The 23,539-nt window shown below is 45.1% G+C and overlaps 1 protein-coding gene across 2 annotated transcripts; it reads right to left on the reverse strand.

The window, feature by feature from the left end:
- Nucleotides 1-5,321: 5,321 nt before the first annotated feature.
- Nucleotides 5,322-20,813, reverse strand: LOC114361823 (extensin). 2 transcript variants are annotated; one of them, XM_028317012.1, is made up of 5 exons: nucleotides 19,914-20,813; nucleotides 18,989-19,189; nucleotides 17,938-18,132; nucleotides 8,973-10,205; nucleotides 5,322-7,763 (listed from the first exon to the last, which is right to left on the reverse strand). In XM_028317012.1, the coding sequence occupies exons 1-4, from the start codon at nucleotides 20,562-20,564 to the stop codon at nucleotides 9,705-9,707; spliced, it is 1,548 nt and encodes a 515-aa protein (XP_028172813.1). In that variant the 5' UTR covers nucleotides 20,565-20,813; the 3' UTR covers nucleotides 5,322-7,763; nucleotides 8,973-9,704. The 2 variants fall into 2 exon arrangements, with proteins under 2 accessions (XP_028172813.1, XP_028172814.1); XM_028317013.1 differs by having other exon boundaries at nucleotides 19,929-20,812.
- Between the last annotated feature and the right edge of the window lie 2,726 nt (nucleotides 20,814-23,539).

Genomic DNA, 23,539 nt, shown 5'->3' on the forward strand with positions numbered 1-23,539 from the left:
TAATAGAGTTTTTGTAGTAATAAAGAATTTTTATAAATAATATTCCATTTGCTTATTATTTGAGCTAGAAAAAAAACTTACGAACTTACGTACTATCACGAACTAGTAGCCGTTTACCTTACCTGTGTAGGTATGGATGGATGTAGGCACGTCAAGGTAAGCACTGTATCATAGATGATATTAACAAAAATATCTTTGTTTGTGATGTACTTTTGGCCAGATTTATCAAGTAAGTACCTACAATAAACATTAAAGTAAATTAATTATTTTAAAAATGTAACAATGTCGTGATTTCCCGGAGGAATTTCCACCAGTTTTCCACTAAAATCACTATTTAAGTCTAGCGCCAGTATTCACAAACGATGTTTGCTTAAGTGAAGCGGCAAATCGAACGCACAGCGTTGAAAAGAGCCTTGTGATTGGTTCGTGTGAGACCCTGTGCGTCCACGCGCACTGTGAGACCTCATAGTAATGTTGTGAATACCGGCGTAAGTTACATTTTATAGGAATTATTTTGTTAACATTATTTTTGTTTTGTTACAATAAGTAATTGAGTAGGTAATCCAATAAGGCCTGTAACGAGATAATTACAGTGTTTTCTTCACAAAAACAAACATTACAGTTAAAACTGCTAAAACATCCGCCAAAAATCCAGAGACAATTTCCTGCGTTAATGAATAAAGTCAAGCGAAGTAAAAAGCGTTTATCAAGCAGTTGCGACCACTCGGTACCTAGTTTAATTAAATTTTTAATTTATTGTGAAGAAGGTCGCATGTGGCGCACTCACCGCCTTCGCAATTTGGTGTTTATCTATTTATAAGCGTTTCGGGATCCGGTATACTTACTTAGGTATCAATTACAAAACGCTTTATAAATACCTTATGTATAAATTACATTTTTATTTCATGCACTATTGAAATATAAAGGTTTAAAGCCCGCTACGCTACTTATCAAGAAACGATGCAAATTCTCAAAACTCTACATTTATAAGTCGTAGGTAGGTAATTGTTCTAGGTCCAACAAAAGAATCTACCCTATATGAGTTGTCTTCTGAAACAACTTAATGAAGATACTTACCGAAGTAAAGTACCTACTTCGTTCGTTCGTTTCAGCCGAAAGACGTCCACTGCTGGACAAAGGCCTCCCCCAAGGATTTCCACAAAGACCGATCCTGTGCCGCTCGTAAAGTATTTACCTAACTATTAATCTTTTTGCACTTAATTTTCAATACACGAGCTATATTAAGTTAAGGGCAGGTCTACAGGTAATCTCAGGAACTAATGGCCCTAAGTATCCTGTAAAATCTTTCATGAAACATTGCAACTAGCCTTACCCACTTTATATCGCGAGACACATTTAACAGTTCCCGTGGGAACTCGTATGTAGGTCTAACTAAATTCAGTGCGCGACCAAAAGCCTAGTTAAGTACAGTACCTAGACAGCATCAGACTACCTAGGTACTCGTACTTTACCTATTCCTACTAATATTTAAAAATATTTCTAAGGATGTATGTTGGATACTTTATCACGCAAAAACTACTGAACGGATTTTGATGAAACTTTACAATAGGCGTTATTGTTTATACATCAGAATAACTTAATTATAGGCCAGTAGAATTAAACACAAAAATTGATTAAATCGGAAATAATTCCTACAAAAGATTTTTTTGCTTTAATGGCTTCATTGGTTGCCCATTAAGACTCTCCTAAGTTTTCGACTTCGACGGAGTTGTGCTTAAGTGGTGGGGACCCCCGAAAGGGGCGTTTTTTCGGTTTTCCGGTTATACCGCGTAAAGGACTTATCCTATCGAAAAGTGGTCTTCATGACGGTTGAAGGGCACTTAATCCTGCACTGAATAAGACCAAATTCAAATGTTTTGGACAAACCGTTCCCGCGCTAAAGTTCGGAAAAGTAGAAAATATACGTATAATTAATGACCCTCTCCACGTCCAATGGCTTGTTACCCACAGGCTTCCAAGTCTTGAAAAGGGCCACCTCAACCAGTGTAACCCTATCAAGGCTTACGAGCTTGATGCGCCTATCCTTGTGCGTCCCAGCCGTTCCTTAACTGCGGTTGGTGCACCTCTTCCTTGCACTCTCCTGAATGACCCTGTGTTACCTACTGTGGCTGTCCCTCTTCCTTGCAGCCTCCTGCACGACTACGTTGCCTAGCCGTATGCCTGGTCCAAGGTTCGACGCCACAAAATCAACTTCGCACGCGTGAAAATAGTTTAAATACTATTTTCCGTGCTTGCAACATTTTTCTTTACTGCTTCGGCTCTATTAGTCGTAGAGTGATTGTATATATCCTATAGCCTTCCTCAATTTATGAGCTATTCAACACAAAAATATTATTTCAATCAAACTAGTAATTCTTGAGATTAGCGCGTTCAAACAAACAATCAAAAAACTCTTCAGCGTTTTAATATGAACTTGTTGTTGTTGATTTTTGGCGTCAAACCTTAGACCAGGCATACGGCTAGGCAACGTAGTCGTGCAGGAGGATACAAGGAAGAGGGGCAGCCACAGTAGGTAACACAGAGTCGTTCAGGTGAGTGCCAGGAAGAGGTGCAGCAACCGCAGATAAGGAACGGCTGGGACGAAGAAGGATCGGCGAATCCAGCTCGTATGCCTTGATAGGGTTACACTGGTTGAGGCGCTCCTTTTCAAGACTTGGAAGCCTGCGGGTAACGAGCCATTGGACGTGGAGAGGGTCATTAATTATACACATATTTTCTACTTTGCCGAACATTTGCACGAGAAGAGTTTGTTCAAAACATATGAATTTGGTCTTATTTAATGCAGAATTAAATGCCCTTCAACCATCAGGAAGACCACTTTTCGATAGGGTAAGTCCTTTACGCGGTATAACTGGAAAACCGAAAAAGCGCCCCTTTCGGGGGCCCCCACCACTTAAGCACAACTCCGTCGAAGTCGAAAACTTAGGAGAGTCTTAATAGGCAACCAATGAAGCCATTAAAGCAATAAAATCTTTTGTAGGAATTATTTCCGATTTAAAAGCTAATTCTACTGGACTAATAGGCTATAATTTGTGACAAACTGAATTCCACGCGGGCGAAGCCGTGGGCAAAATCTTGAAAATTATTTTTGTTGCAAAACTGTTTGGTGGTTGAATAACTAGACTGCATCCCACTTAATATCAGGTGCGATTGTGGTCAAATATCTGCCTTGTTATGCATTAAAAAAAATGTCCTCAAACTGAATTTAAATCGGGTGTCGTACACTATAACAGCGGCGGTTACAAACAGTCTGAAACGAAGGTTATATTTTTGATTCAACAACAATAGAATACCGATACAATTTGGCCGATGTCGCAGTAACGCGCTCACGTGCCCGCCAAGATTGATGACTGTTTGGGACCGGGAGGCGACACGATAAGGTATCTGAGCGATATGAGTGATTATGCCGGTGTATTGTTACTTTTTGTCCGTGCCATAAAATTGATATAAAACGAATTTATATCAATTTTATGGTGGGTCACTTTTCGATATTTTATGATGGCTCGACCATTGTTAATGGTTCTGGCGCTGCTATCTATTACTTTCAGTGTTTACAGGGACTGTCCATGACGTGCGTTTTTACTCGCGAGTTGCGAATCGCGCGATAGAGGTCCACATGCAATCGCGCGTTTCGCGCTAAGGTGCAATTAACTATGTAGTTAATTAACATTTTCAGAAAATTAATCATTGCTTTTATTGACAGAAATTCTTGATTGTAGAGTCTGGCTGTCACCATCACGTGCCTTACCTTAATATTGGAATTTTATCATTTACCTATTTGTCTTTACCTACCTAGTTTAATTAATCGCAGTTAATTTTGTAGGTTGTTCACAAAAAACTTCAGACAGCGTAGTTAAGTAAGTACCTAAGCTTTAGATAAAGTGTAAAATTCTGAGAACTCTACCCTTTGATCCTACCCGAGAAAGAGATCCCACAAGTGGTTAACTATTCAATTAACAAACTGTCTGCAATTTATTAAAGTTTTTCTACAAACACCGACGAGTGCAGGTAAATTACTTTATGTAGGTTGTTAAGTTCTACTTACTTATTTAAGTACCTACAGTAAAATTATACGTTTTGTTTTTTGTGAAAAATTGTCTCATTTACATAGGCCTAATGCAAAAAAGATAGGCAAGTAAATAACGTTATTTAGTACGTTTAAGAAGTACCTACCTATATCTAAACGTCCCACAACACGTGCCTTGCCTAGCAATAGGTAGGTACAGTCGAGTTCATATTGGCACTGCCAATGTTTCAAAATATTGTTAGAATTTTAACGATCAAATATTTCAATACAAACTCAAACATCGATTAAATTTAATAATATAAACTGTTCATTAACATGTTGCGGTAGCGCAATATTGACTGCGCTACAATATTTTGAAACATTGTCCATTGCCAATATTTATGAACTCGACTGTACCTAAGTATTCTATTACCTACTTAATTATATTAATTTAACTTGAGTCCGCTTTGCCTGAACGTAAGTAGGTTGCTTATTATGGAAACGTATCGCGGTACCCACCTAGGCACTAAGTCATAACTTGTTAGTGCTAGCTAAGTTATGATGACTCGACTGAGAATGGAACTTAGTGTCAAAGGGTTTTAGTGAAATGATTCCGCTCATCCATACTTAAGTAGTGATAGAAAAAGAGTAATTAAGTACAAACTGAAAACGTAGGATAGGGATTGATTTGCATAAAAAAATCAAATGGTACTTAATTGATACAGACTATTGTCTCCTATGCAGACATGCAAGTAAGTAAATCCTAAATTCCTGTGAAAATATATTTTTTCTTTCCTACCTATTTCTTTCCACATCGGTCCGAACGTGTTCTTCCACTTAGAAATAAAATTGATTTACAAGTTTCTAGCTATCGTAAAACTAAAGATGCACAGATTCAGCTGAAAAAAATAACATCCTTTTTCCTGTTGTTATTTTGAAGTTTAGTGTCGCGTAGAAAACTTGTAAATAAATATCGGCACGATTTTTCCTGAAGGACACGAAGACAGATGACCCCAATTAGTTTGTATTGAATTGATATAACATAGAACTTATAATTACGAATACATTCAGTAAATTATTAGGTAGATACTAGGTAGGTAACTGAAGAAATAGAAGGCCCCGATAAAGCAGTGTGTGAAAACGATAGTAGCTCTGGGTGTTAACGCGTTGGTGACCGCAATAGTACCTACCTACCTTGAGTAAGTAATTTCCAAATCGATATCTATTATTAAAAGTTTAGATACTCAAGCTTGTCTAGGGGTAAGTATTTTTGTAAAAAAAAAGGAAATTAATTAAAAAAGACATCAGATTTTGGTTGTTTATTTGTCAGGAAGCAAATGATTCACAGCATTGGTGGGATACAAAGGTCTTACAATACTGGGCCGAAACATTCTTTTTCCTGAGCTCGTTGATCTTCAAATTTATTAGTAGTACAACAGCTTAGAATACATTAAGTACCCAAATATAAAAATGTGGGAAAACAACGTTATACAATAGCTGTAGGATAGTACAATTTATTTATTTAGTAAAGCGAGTTCTCTTTTTTTATATAATTTTATAATAACTACACACCTTACTAAATCACAATTTCTAATTATGTCAAAAATTATTTTATCACATTTATAACATTCTGTACAAAGTAAAAAAATATTTTCATACTTCCACTAGTAAAAATAAAGCTGCATGAAAGTTTGCAACGATTAATTTTACGTGGATGATCCGTCGCGTTCGCTTCGGCGATCGCTGCGGCGACTGCCGGACCACCGCGGGCTACGTAGGCGCACTTACACATACAACTATTAAGTTATTCCCTCTAGGTTTAATCTAAATTCAACTCGTTTTAAATATCATAATAGAATTGTTAAGATATAAATAACACAATAATTACGTTACGTGGACTTACAACCTTCATAAGGAGTGACATTTCATGTGTAAAATTATAGTAGTCCCTTGATTACACTAACAGACTCTATATGCTATTATAGTTATGGATTTAGTATAGATTCACGGTGAGGGGGTGATTTCTCTGTTAAAAACATTTTGAACTTATGACAGAATTTATTATAGTAACATGAATATTTGATACTCTAGATTTGGCAACCCAAATCGTAGCTATTAGTAGGAGTAAGTAGAAACTTTTAAAAATGAGATGATGTGTTTTTAGATTGATATGTAAATACAATAAATACAGAATCAAAAGGGTGCGTGTGTAGACACACTTAAATGCATACAAAAGAGAAGCCACGCCCCACCGTGCGAGGGGCGGGCCGGAACTGAAAGAGACAGCGCGACAAGCGAATGATCGGCCGCGAACTACTCCCACCCATGCGCGTGACGCATCTGACCCGAATCAAAAACATATTTTTTATTATAATTATGCAAAAACAATTATACAACCCTTCTAATTTGAACTTTCTCAAAACGGGGACTTTAAAAAATGCAAAATTGTGATTTGTGACAGTGATCATAGAGAAACAATTGAATATACTCTATAGGGACACTCGAATCGTTACAAAGTAAATTTACAAATATACTCAATCTCTAAATATTAACTAATCATAATATAAACTGAATTATTTACAAATATGAACACGTCAAATGTGACGTGTTCAAACTTACAAAGATGTTGTTATTTACAATGACTATTTTAACATTAATTTTAAAGAGCATTGCATGTGAGCTTGATCAAAATAATCCCTTGTTCAACATCATAAACGGATCACGCCGCGTGCGATGCGATCTCTCGAATGACAATATTGACGTATTTTTTGGGTAGACAGTCCCGTGATTCAAGATTGTATGGGGCTTCCTAGTCATTAGTCACTTTCAAACGATATAATTACAAATTTTAGAAGCCCAATCATTAACTAACGTTAGAAATCAGTCTTGGGTCAAAGGAAACAATCAGTATTACTTTTATACAAAGTTCGTCTCATTTTCAAATTGAACTGTTCATTAAAGTTAGTCACATGGCTATAGTACAAGTTTGGTATGATCTCTTAGATTGTCTTAAAATACAGTTGTGTGGATTATTTTTATAGGAGAACACAGAATTTTAGGGAATTCCATTCCTCTCTTCAGTTAGAGTACCCCAATAAATGTCTCAAAATTATTTATAAAGTAAGTGTAAGATTTTTTTTTTACTTTTTCCTTCCCAACAGCAGCAGATATTTAAACGCAGAGCTTTAAATACGCCTTCACAATAGAAAGCTACATGATCAAATAACACTCATGTCCCTACTGTAGCGATAACTGAACACAAGTTTTATAATTAAGTTAAACAATATCTAAACTTATCACACTATTTGAAAACCTTTAAATATGTCTCTTGTACTAATCAAAATGTACTAAATGTTTGATCATGTTACATTTCAATCAAACTTAGTCAATACGAGATATCTAACCCACACTGTATTATAGTGTTAATTTGAAAAACTTTTTTTTTACATTTTATACCAAAATCCATTACAATATCATTAAAGTACCATTATTTGTCAATCACTTGGTAAAGCGCTGATCAAATAATGCCGTAATCTAACTTTTAACGCATATGGCACACTAATTGTTACAATGTATGACTTACGTCTGAATGAGTCCGCGATTTTCTAGATTTTACTTAACAACTGTTCTCTTTCAACATTTTCATTGCTTATCAGATAAAAAGGCAAGAATAAAGGATATTTAAACAAAACAGCAAATAAGCATATTTAATCTATGTACTGTGTTACGCGTCGAACGGCCGAATACTGAAACGCCATTTAAATATTTGACAGCCTCTCAAATAGTTAAGCAGCTCCTAAACTTACATTTCGCATACTCAAAACAATATCTGAGCAGTTCTCAATTTTTAAGCACCTCTCAAATTAAGTTGCACTCAAACGCAACTCAAATGAATTTTCGCATACTGAAACGCCATTCAACGCTAAGCATTACTCAAACAACTGTCAAATCGTCTTGAGCAGCCGTTAAATTTGAGAGTGCTTGCGCGGTATCTTAAATCCTATTCTTATACTTAAATCGACCTAAATAGTGGTAAATAATGTATGTGTCATCGTTATCATTTCTTTCGAGCCTCGAGGAAATACCTAGATCTAATCGCAGGAACGCAATAAGGCTACGCTATTGAAAAATATTATTATAATGACATGCAATTCCGAGCGAGGTTCCGCGTCTCTAAAGAAACGGTGTTGTTTCTGGATTCATAATTTGGAAGCTCTTTGAAACCCCTCACCAAATGCCATACAACCAGTGGACCAAATACTTATTATAACCCTACTGTTCTACGCAACGGGAAGTTATGAACGTGTACTAGGTGATATCTTCCACATCTAACAGCCAACTGTGCATCGTATAGTGCACGAAGTAACAACCAAACTAACTGCTATGAAATCGCATTACATAAACATGCCTATTTCTGAGGAATAAGGGGACATGGCATAGCAGCATTTCCAAGAGTTGTTGATTTGTCAATTTGATGCTCTGTCAACAATGATAAATGTCAATTGTGGTTACGTTTCGGTCCACGATCGCCACTTAATAGATTTCAACAATAAAAAGTATCACCTTTAAAATTTTTTTTAATTAAATAAAAATGCAAGCATTAAATTTTTTTATATGATAAAACGAGATTTATATATAATAGAAACTAAAAATAAACTGTTCTATGTTAAGTTGATTGAGTATATTTCCATAAAAGACAATACATAATCAAACGATGCTGCGTGTAATGGATAAAAAACGTAAAGTTATCATTTGTGTAAATGGAAACATACTTTTTTTGGTAAATGTTGCCATTATGTAAACATTTAAGAGCTGCTTAGCTGATCACGGCTTCAAATCCGTTGAGTAGCGTTTGAGAATACCATTTAAAATTGAAGGATACTTAAATTTAGGAGCCCGTCAGCTGAGTGACAGATTTGAGTAGTGTTTCAGTATTCGGCCGGAAGCTCATTTGAACATTTGTACAATTCTAACAACCTGCTGCTGTTATTGTCAGCATAATAAGTCAATTTAGATGGAATTCCCTCCAAATTCTAACAGCTAGCAGCCATAGTATGTTCGCAAGATAATTGCAGTTCCGATTTATGCTCTAGTTCTGAGTAAAATTATTGCTGTAATTCACTTGTCTCACTTTGATTGACTATAACTAATTTATGCTTATAACATTACGTTAATAAATAAATAATCAAACTAGGCAACTGGAACCACTAGACTTATGATAGTTTATATTTTTGTACGACGATTAGTTAGTATGTTATTATGCAGAATATGTATAACTTTAATGACATAATATGTATTCAAGTATAGTATTATCATAACAATTTCTTCTATAATATTATGAGTTTCAGATCTAGGGAGGAACAGTATCAGAAAATATTTTGAATATTGCCTGTCGAATCGATAAAATTTACTCTTCAATTTTTCCTACCCACGACACTGGATGGCTAAAACGTCAGTAAAAAGGTCAATCAGCCGTAAAGACAAATCGAAAATGCAATTATTCTTAAACATAAAATCACCAGTGTCCATCGGTTAGTCCAATAAGCGCACGTTGAAACTTTATCATAGGTCGACCGAACGCTTCGACCTACGATCGTCCGAGCGCGAGTTTCGATTCCGAGGGGGTCGCTACGCACAACAGACCCGACACTTTGGTACATCGGCCGAGCCGCGGCGCTTACTTGTCGGCGGTGTCGGGCGGGGCGCCGCCGAAGTCGAGCTGGTAGCCGCCGGCGCGCGTCATCTCCTCCATGCTGGGCTCCTTGCACTCGTGGCCCGCGTGGCCGGCGGCGCCGCAGTTGTAGCAGGAGAGCTTGGCGGGCGCGTAGAGCACGGGCACGAAGCCGCCGTAGGGCGCGGGCCCGGCGGCGTAGGGCGGCGCCTCGCCGTTGGCGAAGGGCGGCGGCGGCGGGCGGTAGGCGGGCGGCGGGGTGGGGTAGGCGTAGGGCCGCGGGTACTGCAGGAAGGCGAGCGGCTGCGCGGGCGCGGCGCGGCGCGGCGGGGCGGGGGTGCCGGGCGGGGAGGAGGCGGCGGAGGAGCCCGAGTCGGAGGAGGAGCGCGGCAGGCCGTACGCCGGCCCGCCGGCCCGCCGCCGCACCCCGTTCAGCTTCTCCAGCGAACGGTAGTGGTGGGCGGCTGTGATCTCGCGTAACCTCTCGTCGCCGATGTTATGTCGCATCTGAAGTGGAAATTGAAACGTTGGAGCATGTTTGTGCATACGGAGCTTAGCACTGTGCTCGAATGAGGCAGGGTCTATGCAAATATACACACCACGTATGGAACCACGTATGACCGTCCTACGTAGACGGCCACTTTCCACTCTTACTTTACCATTTAAAGATATTGTGCTAGTTCAGGCGTAAGTTGTCTCAGTACCTACATGTGGTCGGAATCGACTATTGCACATCTACGCATTGTTTTGAGCTTCGCTCTATCTAAATGCCGGTAGCACGGCGAGGCGGGGCGGCTGTCACCCGGTGAAGACAACAGAGGCTACGACGGCCCACCCGGAGTCCGGATCCAGGGACAGAGTCCTAGGTCGAGTTAACTGCATCCAGCGTTCGCCCCGTTTTGTATCTGAGCGTCGATGTGACGTCAAGGTCACCAGATGGTGCGCAGTTAACTCGACCGCGATGTAGTTTATAATTACCTCGGCCACAGTCATGTTCTCAAAGTTGGCGGCGAGGTGCGGCCGCGGCGGCGAGCGGTCCCTCGACAGGCGGCGCCGGGAGCGCGGCGAGGTGGCGCGGCGAGGACACCAGGTGAGCTACTCCGAAACGCTGTTTACGTAGTTTCGGGTCTATCTGTCACCATCGTTCAATGCTGGCATCTCGGGTTGCTTGAGAAGGATGGCAACATTCGAAGCTTCGGAAAACGCTTTTCGGAGTAACCCCGCAGAGTCGACGTCAGCCCACCCGTACCCGGAGAGTAGTTTATAATTACCTCAGCCACAGTCATGTTCTCGAAGTTGGCGGCAAGGTGAGGCAGAGGCTCCGGCGGCCCGGGCGGCAGCGGCGGCGACCGATCCCGCGACAGGCGGCGCCGGGAGCGCGGCGAGGCGGCGCGGCTGTCGCCAGGCGAACATACCAGGAGGGCTACTCCGAATCGCTGTCTACGTAGTTTCGCGTCTATCTGTCACCGTCGTTCATGCTGGCATCTCCCTTTGCGTGAGGGGGATGGCAACATTCGAAGCTTCGGAAAACGTTTTTCGGAGTAACCCCTCTGAAGCTACGTCGGGCCACCAGGACCCGGAGGCGATGGGTAGTTTATAGTTACCTCAGCTACAGTCATGTTCTCAAAGTTGGCGGCAAGGTGCGGCAGCGGCTCGGGCGGCCCGGGCGGCAGCGGCGGCGACCGATCCCTCGACAGGCGGCGCCGGGAGCGCGGCGAGGCGGCGCGGCTGTCACCAGTTGAGGACACCAGGAAGACTACTCCGAAACGCCGTTTACGTAGTTTCGCGTCTATCTGTCACCGTCGTTCATGCTGGCATCTCGCTTTGCGTGAAAGGGATGGCAATATTCGAAGCTTCGGAAAACGTTTTTCGGAGTAACCCCGCAGAGGCGACATCGGCCCGCCCGGATTCGGGGGCGGGGGGTATTACTCGAACGAGTTAACTGCGCACCTTGCTGGAATGCGACTCTTCCTTGCACCTACCCGCGCATCAACTCGCGTAAAGGTACAAGTCTACTAGATGGACTGCAGACCGCAGACAGCAAATCTCTATGAAATCTGCAACGCGGCGCGCGCCACAGCTGCAAGCCCGGCGGCCCGGGCGGCAGTGGCGGCGAGTGGTCCCGCGACAGGCGGCGCTGCTGTCTCCCGGAGATGAGACCAGGAGGGCTACTCCGAAACGCTGTCTACGTAGTTTCGGATCTATCTGTCGCCGTCGTTCATGCTGGCATCTCTGTTTGCGTGAGAGGAATGGCAACATTCGAAGCTTCGGAAAACGTTTTTCGGAGTAACCCCTCTGAAGCTACGTCGGGCCACCAGGACCCGGAGGCGATGGGTAGTTTATAGTTACCTCAGCNCCCGACACTTTGGTACTTGGGCCGAGCCGCGGCGCTTACTTGTCGGCGGTGTCGGGCGGGGCGCCGCCGAAGTCGAGCTGGTAGCCGCCGGCGCGCGTCATCTCCTCCATGCTGGGCTCCTTGCACTCGTGGCCCGCGTGGCCGGCGGCGCCGCAGTTGTAGCAGGAGAGCTTGGCGGGCGCGTAGAGCACGGGCACGAAGCCGCCGTAGGGCGCGGGCCCGGCGGCGTAGGGCGGCGCCTCTCCGTTGGCGAAGGGCGGCGGCGGCGGGCGGTAGGCGGGCGGCGGGGTGGGGTAGGCGTAGGGCCGCGGGTACTGCAGGAAGGCGAGCGGCTGCGCGGGCGCGGCGCGTCGCGGCGGGGCGGGGGTGCCGGGCGGGGAGGAGGCGGCGGAGGAGCCCGAGTCGGAGGAGGAGCGCGGCAGGCCGTAGGCAGGCCCGCCGGCCCGCCGCCGCACCCCGTTCAGCTTCTCCAGCGAGCGGTAGTGGTGGGCGGCGGTGATCTCGCGTAACCTCTCGTCGCCGATGCTATGTCGCATCTGAAGTGGAAATTGAAACGTTGGAGCATGTTTGTGCATACGGAGCTTAGCACTGTGCTCAATTGAGGCAGGGTCTACGCAAAAAACACCACATATCCACAGCCACTTTCCAATCATTTAAAGAGATTGTGCTAGTTCAGGTGCCATGCAAAAACTAATAATGTGTCTCAGTACCCACATGTGGTCGGGATCGGCTATTCCACATCTGCACTGTTTTGAGCTTCATTCTATCTAAACGCCGGTAGCCCGGCGAGGCGGCGCGTCTGTCACCCGGTGAAGATACCAGAGGCAACGACGGCCCGGCTTGAGTCCAGACCCAAGGACGGAGGGTATAACCCGGTCGAGTTAACTACACCCCGCGTTCGCCCCGTTTTGTATCTGAGCGTCGATGTGACGTCAATGCCACCAGATGGTGCGCAGTTAACTCGACCGCGTTGTAGTTTATAATTACCTCGGCCACAGTCATGTTCTCAAAGTTGGCGGCGAGCGGTCCCTCGACGGGCGGCGCCGGGAGCGCGGCGAGGTGGCGCGGCGAGGACACCAGATGAGCTACTCCGAAACGCTGTTTACGTTCGCGTCTATCTGTCACCGTCATTCATGCTGGCATCTCGCTTTGCGCGAGAGGGATGGCTACATTCGAAGCTTGGGAAAACGTTTTTCGGAGAACCCTTCTGAGGCTACGTCGGCCCGTCTGGACCCGGGGGCGGCGGGTAGTTTGTAATTACCTCGGCAACAGTCATGTTCTAAAGTTGGCGGCGAGGTGCGGTAGCGGCTCGGGCGGCAGCGGCGGCGAGCGGTCCCTCGACAGGCGGCGCTGCTGTCGCCCGGAGATGACATCAGGAGGGCTACTCCGAAACGCTGTCTACGTAGTTTCATCTATCTGTCACCGTCGTTCATGCTGGCATCTCACTTTGCGTGAGGGGGATAGCAACATTCGAAGCTTCGCAAAACGTTTTTCGGAGTAACCCCTCTGAAGCTACGTCGGGCCACCAGGACCCGGCGGCGATGGGTAGTTTATAGTTACCTCAGCCACAGTCATGTTCTCAAAGTTGGCGGCAAGATGCGGCAGCGGCTCGGGAGGCCCGGGCGGCAGCGGCGGCGAGCGATCCCGCGACAGGCGGCGCCGGGAGCGCGGCTGTCACCAGGCGACCATACCAGGAGGGCTACTCCGAATCGCTGTCTACGTAGTTTCGGGTCTATCTGTCACCGTCGTTCATGCTGGCATCTCACTTTGCGTGAGGGGGATAGCAACATTCGAAGCTTCGGAAATCGTTTTTCGGAGTAACCCCTCTGAAGCTACGTCGGGCCACCAGGACCCGGAGGCGATGGGTAGTTTATAGTTACCTCAGCTACAGTCATGTTCTCAAAGTTGGCGGCAAGGTGCGGCAGCGGCTCGGGCGGCCCGGGCGGCAGCGGCGGCGAGCGGTCCCTCGACAGGCGGCGCTGCTGTCGCCCGGAGATGAGACCAGGAGGACTACTCCGAAACTCTGTTTAGGTAGTTTCGCGTCTATCTGTCACCGTCGTTCATGTTAGCATCTTGTTGTTGTTTCAGCCAAATGGCGTCCACTGCTGGACAAAGGCCTCCCCCAAGGTTTTCCACAATGAACGGTCCTGCGCTGCCCGCATCCAGGCTCTTCCCGCGACCTTTACCAGATCGTCGGTCCACCTAGTAGGAGGCCTGCCCACGCTACGTCTTCCAGCCCGTGGTCGCCACTCGAGAACTTTCCTGCCCCAACGGCCATCGTCTCTACGAGCTATGTGCCCCGCCCACTGCCACTTGATTTTAGCAATTCTGCGAGCTATGTCGGTTACTTTGGTTCTCCTACGGATCTCCTCATTTCTGATTCGATCACGCAGGGAAACTCCGAGCATAGCCCGCTCCATCGCCCTTTGGGTGACCTTGAGCCTTCTTATGAGGCCCATAGTAAGCGACCACGTTTCGGATCCATATGTCAACACTGGCAACACACACTGCTCGAAGACTTTCGTCTTGAGACACTGCGGTATTTCGGACATGAGTATATGGCGAAGCTTCCCGAACGCTGCCCATCCGAGTTGGATTCGACGATTGACCTCTTTCTCGAAGTTGGACCTACCTAACTGGACTGTTTGTCCCAGGTATACATAATTGTCGACAACTTCGAGTGTAGAGTCTCCAACCTTCAGAGGAGTGGGTGCAACACGGACATTAGACATGATTTTTGTCTTGTCCATGTTCATTCTGAGGCCCACTTGTTGAGAGGCTCTACTGAGGCCATCGAGCATTGTGCCTAGATCCTCCAAGGTCTCAGCCATGACTACGATATCGTCCGCGAATCGAAGGTGGGTGATGTACTCGCCGTTGATATTTATGCCAAATCCGTTCCAGTCCAGAAGCTTGAAGACATCTTCCAGGGCGGTGGTAAACAGTTTTGGAGATATGACGTCTCCCTGTCTTACCCCTCGCTGCAACTGGATAGGTTTCGAGTCCCGATCCTGGAGGCGGACCGACATTGTGGCGTTTTTGTACAAACCCCTCAACACTTCGATATATCGATAGTCAATTTGGCACCTTTGGAGAGACTGTAGCACTGCCCAGGTCTCGACCGAATCGAAGGCTTTCTCATAATCCACGAACGCCAGGCAAAGTGGTTGATTATACTCCTCGGTCTTCTGTATAATCTGCCTTAGCGTATGTATGTGGTCTATGGTACTAAAGCCTTTTCGGAAACCGGCTTGTTCGGGAGGCTGGAAGTCGTCGAGCCTGCGAGCGAGACGATTCGTAATGACTCTTGAAAACAGTTTGTAGACATGGCTCAGAAGTGAGATGGGTCTATAATTCTTCAACAAGGTTTTGTCACCTTTTTTGAAGAAGAGTACCACCACACTTCTGTGCCATGTCGTAGGCGTTTTTCCTTCGAGGATGACGGAATTGAACAGCTTCTGAAGAGCCCTTAGTACCGGCGTTCCGCCTGCCTTCAAAAGCTCAGCCGTGATTCCATCATCACCCGGTGCCTTGTTGTTCTTTAGCTGTTTGAGAGCCATTCTAATCTCGTACAGACTGACGTCCGGGATATCTTCGGTATAGTGTCGGGTCAGTCAGTTAGCATCTTGCTTTGCGTGAAAGGGATGACAACATTTGACGCTTCGGAAAACGTTTTTCGGAGTAACCTTCCCGGACCAGGGACGGCGAGTAGTTTATAGTTACCTCAGCTACAGTCATGTTCTCAAAGTTGGCGGCAAGATGCGGCAGCGGCTCGGGCGGCCCGGGCGGCAGCGGCGGCGAGCGATCCCGCGACAGGCGGCGCCGGGAGCGCGGCGAGGCGGCGCGGCTGTCACCAGTTGAGGACACCAGGAAGACTACTCCGAAACGCCGTTTACGTAGTTTCGCGTCTATCTGTCATGCTGGCATCTCGCTTTGCGTGAAAGGAATGGCAACATTCGAAGCTTCGGAAAACGTTTTTCTGAGTAACCCCGCAGAGGCGACATTGGCCCGTCCGGATTCGGGGGCGGGGGGTATTACTCGAACGAGATAACTGCGCACCTTGCTGGAATGCGACTCTTTCTCGCATCTACCCGCGCATCAACTCGCGTAAAGGTACAAGTCTAAGATGGACTGCAGACCGCAGACAGCAAATCTCTATGAAATCCCCACAGCGGCTTGCAGCTGCGGCGCGCGCCGCCATGCGATTTCATAGCAGTTGGCGGTTGCAGTCTGCGGTCTGCAGTTCATCTTGGACTTGTACCTTTAGCCCCGTTCGTACCAGAGCCTCGATGTGACGTCACGATCGCCAGGTGCGCAGTGAAGTCGACCGCGTTGTTCTTTAATAATTACCTCGGCAACAGTCATGTTTTCGAAGTTGGCGGCAAGGTGAGGCAGAGGCTCCGGCGGCCCGGGCGGCAGCGGCGGCGACCGATCCCTCGACAGGCGGCGCCGGGAGCGCGGCGAGGCGGCGCGGCTGTCGCCAGGCGAACATACCAGGAGGGCTACTCCGAATCGCTGTCTACGTAGTTTCGCGTCTATCTGTCACCATCGTTCATGCTGGCATCTCCCTTTGCGTGAGGGGGATGGCAACATTCGAAGCTTCGGAAAACGTTTTTCGGAGTAACCCCTCTGAAGCTACGTCGGGCCACCAGGACCCGGAGGCGATGGGTAGTTTATAGTTACCTCAGCTACAGTCATGTTCTCAAAGTTGGCGGCAAGGTGCGGCAGCGGCTCGGGCGGCCCGGGCGGCAGCGGCGGCGACCGATCCCTCGACAGGCGGCGCCGGGAGCGCGGCGAGGCGGCGCGGCTGTCACCAGTTGAGGACACCAGGAAGACTACTCCGAAACGCCGTTTACGTAGTTTCGCGTCTATCTGTCACCGTCGTTCATGCTGGCATCTCGCTTTGCGTGAAAGGGATGGCAATATTCGAAGCTTCGGAAAACGTTTTTCGGAGTAACCCCGCAGAGGCGACATCGGCCCGCCCGGATTCGGGGGCGGGGGGTATTACTCGAACGAGTTAACTGCGCACCTTGCTGGAATGCGACTCTTCCTTGCACCTACCCGCGCATCAACTCGCGTAAAGGTACAAGTCTACTAGATGGACTGCAGACCGCAGACAGCAAATCTCTATGAAATCTGCAACGCGGCGCGCGCCACAGCTGCAAGCCCGGCGGCCCGGGCGGCAGTGGCGGCGAGTGGTCCCGCGACAGGCGGCGCTGCTGTCTCCCGGAGATGAGACCAGGAGGGCTACTCCGAAACGCTGTCTACGTAGTTTCGGATCTATCTGTCGCCGTCGTTCATGCTGGCATCTCTGTTTGCGTGAGAGGAATGGCAACATTCGAAGCTTCGGAAAACGTTTTTCGGAGTAACCTTTCTGAAGCTACGTCTGGCCACCAGGACCCGGAGGCGATGGGTAGTTTATAGTTACCTCAGCTACAGTCATGTTCTCAAAGTTGGCGGCAAGGTGCGGCNAGCGCGGCGAGGCGGCGCGACTGTCGCCAGGCGAGGACACCAGAGGCGACGTCGGGCCACCAGGACCCGGGAGCGGCGGGTAGTTTATAATTACCTCAGCCACAGTCATGTTCTAAAGTTGGCGGCAAGGTGAGGCAGAGGCTCCGGCGGCCCGGGCGGCAGTGGCGGCGAGTGGTCCCGCGACAGGCGGCGCTGCTGTCTCCCGGAGATGAGACCAGGAGGGCTACTCCGAAACGCTGTTTACGTAGTGTCGAGTCTATCTGTCACTGTCGTTCATGCTGGCATCTCGGGTTGCGTGAGGGGGATAGCAACATCGAAGCATCGAAGCTTCGGAAAACGCTTTTCGGAGTAACCCCTCTGAAGCTACGTCGGGCCACCAGGACCCGGCGGCGATAGGTCGTTTATAGTTACCTCGGCTACAGTCATGTTCTCAAAGTTGGCGGCAAGATGCGGCAGCGGCTCCGGCGGCCCGGGCGGCAGCGGCGGCGAGCGATCCCGCGACAGACGGCGCCGGGAGCGCGGAGAGGCGGCGCGGCTGTCACCCGGAGATGAGACCAGAGGCGACGTCGGCCCGCCCGGACCCGGCGGCGGAGGGTAGTTTATTACCTGAAATTGGTTGAATAATTTCATTACTAGTTGATTAAATAATAATCGCCTAGCCCAGGATGCGGGCCATTATCGTCTTATTTGTCGTTCAGGTTCGTTTAAGTCTTTATTCGACGATAAGATTATATCGTGTCACGCATCCTAAACTAGCGGGTTGTCTTCACTGCAAGAGAACAACCTTTCTGTAATTTACTAAAGGCAAATGGAGGATTTGGGCTGTATTCAATTAACATCAGGTGCGATTGTAGTGTTATACCTGCCTTTTTCTACATAAATAAAATATTCCTGAGATGGTGATAGTTAGGGTAACCTGATGTTCACATTTCTCCCTTATTCACCTCTTATGAAATCCATGATAATTATATTCAACAAAATAAACTTTGTTGCAGGCATGTTCTAATATTATTTTAGTCACCGATGTAGGTATTTAAAAATAACTGTTTCTGGCAGCGACGGTGTTCAGGCTGCTTGACATTATCAAGCCAATATTAGAGCTCTAAACTAACAGATGATGTTTTTAACTTAGACCTCTATTTGACCATCCAAACAGCAGTATTCACTCAGTTTACATGGTCTTATTCACAGCAATATGTGAAATGTTTATGAACACAATGCTATGGTGTCAATTACTAGATTATTTATTTACAAGTTTACAACATTGTTGGGCAAAATATTTAAGTAATCAATAAGCATTTTAAAGCAATACAACATCTCACTTTAACATAAGACTATTTAATAACAATATTATATCATGACTGTCCCAAGTAACTGCTATTTCCCCAACAAGATTCCAATTGGATATTTTTTCATAGACATTTTTCAACGTTGACCAATTGCTTCATATATTTTTATTTACCTCTAAAGGCTGATTGATTGGTGAGACTATAATATTTGCAGGCCACCCGTGTTGTCCTATGTATTCTCCCATGTTGTACTGTGGCATCGGTAAGCCGGGGGGTGCATGAGGGACTTCCCCGAGCATAGGCACTACACCCCCAGCCCCGGTCAATACTGGTGGAGAACTGAGCTCTTGAGGCACTGCGTCTGAACTGGGCGGCTGAAATAATGTAGATAAACAATTTAGTGAGGGGAATAAGATAATAAGGGTATTTCGTAATAACAATATTACAACACTTTTCTGTTAGATGAAACCCTGATAAAAGGGCCACATCACTAATTCAAATATTGTCCTAATCTGTCATCTTTCCTTCTATTACAAAAATGTAAGTATTGTGATTTTATTCAATATTGATGAGTTGAAAATGCTATTTGTTAGTTTACTACGAAAATAGCGAGTTTATCAATTAACAAGGATTTGTTGAAGAGCTTCGGGCACCAAAATGGTTTGTTCGTCAAAATCTACTTATATAAAAGCATGCAAACATTTTACATAATATGAAAGTGTATTTTGCTAATAAATAATATTGACTTTATACAGCACTATAGCATAACCAACAAAATTGAACTAAAACAACTAATAATGAAGCTAAAAATTATTGGATTGCGTTTTCTCTATCCTATTTTAACAAAATTGGTTGTAGACAATTTTCAATTTTGAGGTTATTTATTATGTTCTATAGTAAATAGTCTTTATTTGTCCCGTAACTAAATAATAAATAACTATGATTTCATAATAACTAACTGAAGTTTGATACATTGAAATGATAAATGAATAGCCTTGGAAAACATTTATTTACTGAATGTGACCACTAAATTAGATATCACATAGACATAGCTTCAAAAACATCAATGACATAATAATGGGATGAAAAGCTACTTACAATATTGACACTGACCTGCACCCCAGGTGTTTTTACAAACACTAAGCCAGGAGGCGGGCCCAAGCTAGACAAGTTAGGCGGTGGGACAGACATGTTGGCTGTGACACTAGGCTGTGTATGGCATACACTCACAGGCACTAAATTTATATGCTCTTGCTGCTCTGGAAAATTTATCCTCTGGTCTTCTAGTTTCAATTTATCTAATATCTCACCAAAATGTGATTTCTGGTCAAATGTGAATGCTGGATGATGTAATGCCATAGTATACAGAAGTAAAATCTCCTCCAATAGCTCTCCATAGAGATCTTTCAATAGACCACTTTGCTCCAAGCTAACCATGGCATTGTACAATGTGGTAGCACAGGCAAAATTACATGAGCGCAACAAAGACACATACAAGGCCATTTTCCGTCGGGTTCTGGAGTCTGTGTTGGCGCCCCCGATGTCGGCGGCAAGGTCTGTTGGGTTGTTGGCTCTCAGTTCGGCACCACGCAACTCCTGGAAGTCCCGCTTACCGAGCTCCTCCAGGTAGGTGCCAATAAAGCGCAATTCGAATGGCAAGCACATGTTTAGTAACGTACACATTGCATCTATGCGTTTATAGCTTTCCAATTCTTTAAACCATGATACCACGTCCTCTTTGCAAACCATTTCCAGAACACATTGAAATTTTATGTAAAGAATCAACCGGTCCCCTTCAGCCGAAGCTTGTCCGTTTCTTATAATTTTTGGCACACACAATTTCTGTGAAAATACGATGGTTGTAATCCAATAATTTTCGACTGTAACATTAGTGATTAGAAGCTTTTTATCAGTATTTCCCAAGTACAGTATTGGTTAAGCAACTACAGGCAATGCTAGTAGTTTTGTCTCTTCTCTTATCTATGGAGCAGTGAACCAAAATACGATTTCACTCTAAAAGGTCTTACATACATAAAACACTTTTTATTCAAAACTACGACGTATTACAACGGAATCGAACATAATATTCCTTGTTCTGTTGCTGCACATTGGCACAAATTTTGACAATAGTATTTTACTATGGTTTTCATAGACGACAGTGACGATCGCGTTGCTAAACATGTGTTTCATACACTGAGCTTCAAATTTGAGCTCACAATTTTAAACTAAACAATCTAAAACGATATCTCCACTCGATCTCATTTTTAATCTAAATATTTATTATTTTCATACTTCGTCCCGTTTGGTGTACTGTCGGCCGTTTGGTGTGGTGGTTCTAAAACGGACTACTATGCCGAGAGGTCCCGGGTTCGATTCCCGGCCGGGCAGAAATTGAAATGATGAATTTTAATTTCTGTGACGGGTCTGGGTGTTACTATGTATAATATGTATGTATTTAAAAAGTATTTATGTAGTATATCCGTTAAGCTAGCACCCATAACACAAGCATATTAATTGCTTACTTTGGGGCTAGATAGCGCTGTGTGAAATTGTCGAAAGATATTTATTTATTTATTTTATACTTCGTCCCTTGTTCCTTCTGCCCCCCTAGACCAAAGAATACTCATACTCCAAGAGCCCTAAATTTTTTTTTTATCCACAACGAGGAAGCTCTTGACCTGTATCTCACCAGAGCCCCAATTACGGTAACTTTTAACGTCAACAATCCAGACACGCTTCTCGATTCTGCGATACGATTGGTCAAAACAGCTGACGTACGCTGTTGAACGACCAATCGTATCGCAGAATCGAGAAGCGTGTCTGGATTGTTGACGTTAAAAGTTACCGTAATCGGGGCTCTGACCAAGTGACGATCACGCCGAACGTGCAAGCGAGCTTCACCCGGAATCCTTAACCACAGAGGAACTGGCTATCTTAACTCTAACTGCCGGAACATAACAATGCTGTTAACATTGTTGTTATGGCGACAGACTTAGGTAAGATGGTGGTAGCTAGCCAGGCGGACTTAGAACAAGCCCTGCCACCAACCAAACCGAACGGAAACATCTGCCCCCACTGGGAATCGAACCCGGGACCTCTGCGTCTGAAGCAGGTGGTCTTACCACTAGAGATGGGTTTCCACCCGGGTAAAAACCCACATGAGGGTAAAAACCCAATAAAAACCCGTTTCATTCCACCCGTGGGTGTTTACACCGGGTGAAAACAAATAATTTTATAATTATTTCAATTGGTATCTTTTCTTTATTTTTATTGAATTTTTATCATTTAAGTTTATTGATTAATAAGTAATAAGTCAACTCTCTCTTTGATGACATTACGGTATAAAGTTACAAATAACAACACCAACTACAAAGTACTTCTGCTTAAAAACTTGAAATCGAACCGCCCTTCCGCCACTGTAACGCATTGTAACGTTTTTCAAGACCTCTCCCCCCAGATTGCATTACGTAACACTAGAACACCCCCTTAGCAACAAATACCACTTCTCACTTTAAAAAAACGCTATTTTTGTTTTCACCCACCAGAATAGGTGATAATGGGTAAAAACCGGGTTTTTACCCAATTCACCCAGTTTTAACCCAATCGGGTGAAATGGGTTTTTACCCACTACCCATCTCTACTTACCACTAGACCACAGGCGGTTAAATGTTAGATGTGACAGTTGTAATGTCGAAAGATGGTCGAAAGGCCCTTTTTTGGTTTTGATTCGATCAAAAAGTGCCACTTGTTTAGACCTACAGACTGTACCGCCCCCTAGACAAGCTGCACTATTTGATTGAATCGAAAATCGAATCAATCCGTCATAACTCCATACTAAAAAAAGGCCTTTCGACCACTTATCGACTGGTTTGCGATGTGCACTTTGTTTAGCTCTACTAGACCCACAGATTTTAACACCTCATAGCTTCGACGCTTCAAGAAAAACTTTGGGGATGTCCGAAATTCGAAGCGCGTATCCACCCACACATTCGTGCAACCTTGCGAGGAACACATTATCCCATATGCCGCGCAATGGATCGCACAGATGAGAGGATGAGAGAGAGTATGACAGATGGGCAATAATGATGTAGGAATCAAGCATGTGCAAGTGGCGACGCGGTTGTCATTGCAGTGCAAATGTGCTGTGCACTCTCATTCATTATAACGAAGTTTGAATTCCTATAGATGAATATTTCGAAATGAACTGAGTTAACTTCGGAGAACTTATGTTATGGCGCAAGTACACTATGCGGGAAATTGGCCAAGATATAGTAGTTTGAACACCGTCTCGGTTACTTTCTCCTTCCCCTTCATATACATAGATGACCCACGCTGAACTGTCCCACCAAACTCAATGACAGGGGGGCGCTACCATCGTTCAACTGTATGGTTTCCAACATGGCAAAAATCGGAACCAGCGATCCGGTATAGACGGTGGCGCCCCACTGTCAATGTCATCGACAGGACAGTCCAGTATTTTGGAACTAATTTCAAAATCCCATCAATCCGTCGTCTTGGCTCTTGGCTGGATTTCGAAATTACAACTGTCACGTAAAGTCACGTTTTGCCTCTTATCTATGGAGGTAGGACAACCCTATGTGTAGATGTGTATGAACCTTTACTATCTTAAGTTGTGAGAACATTATAGTCAGGGAATTCCCTAGGAGGAAAAATAATCATAAAGATAATATACCTTTCCGAAGGAATATTATAAATCAATGTAA

The sequence above is a fragment of the Ostrinia furnacalis genome, unplaced genomic scaffold (genome assembly GCF_004193835.3).
Source record: "Ostrinia furnacalis isolate ACB-3 unplaced genomic scaffold, ASM419383v2 OfSCF6002, whole genome shotgun sequence".
Taxonomy (NCBI): Eukaryota; Metazoa; Arthropoda; class Insecta; order Lepidoptera; family Crambidae; genus Ostrinia; species Ostrinia furnacalis.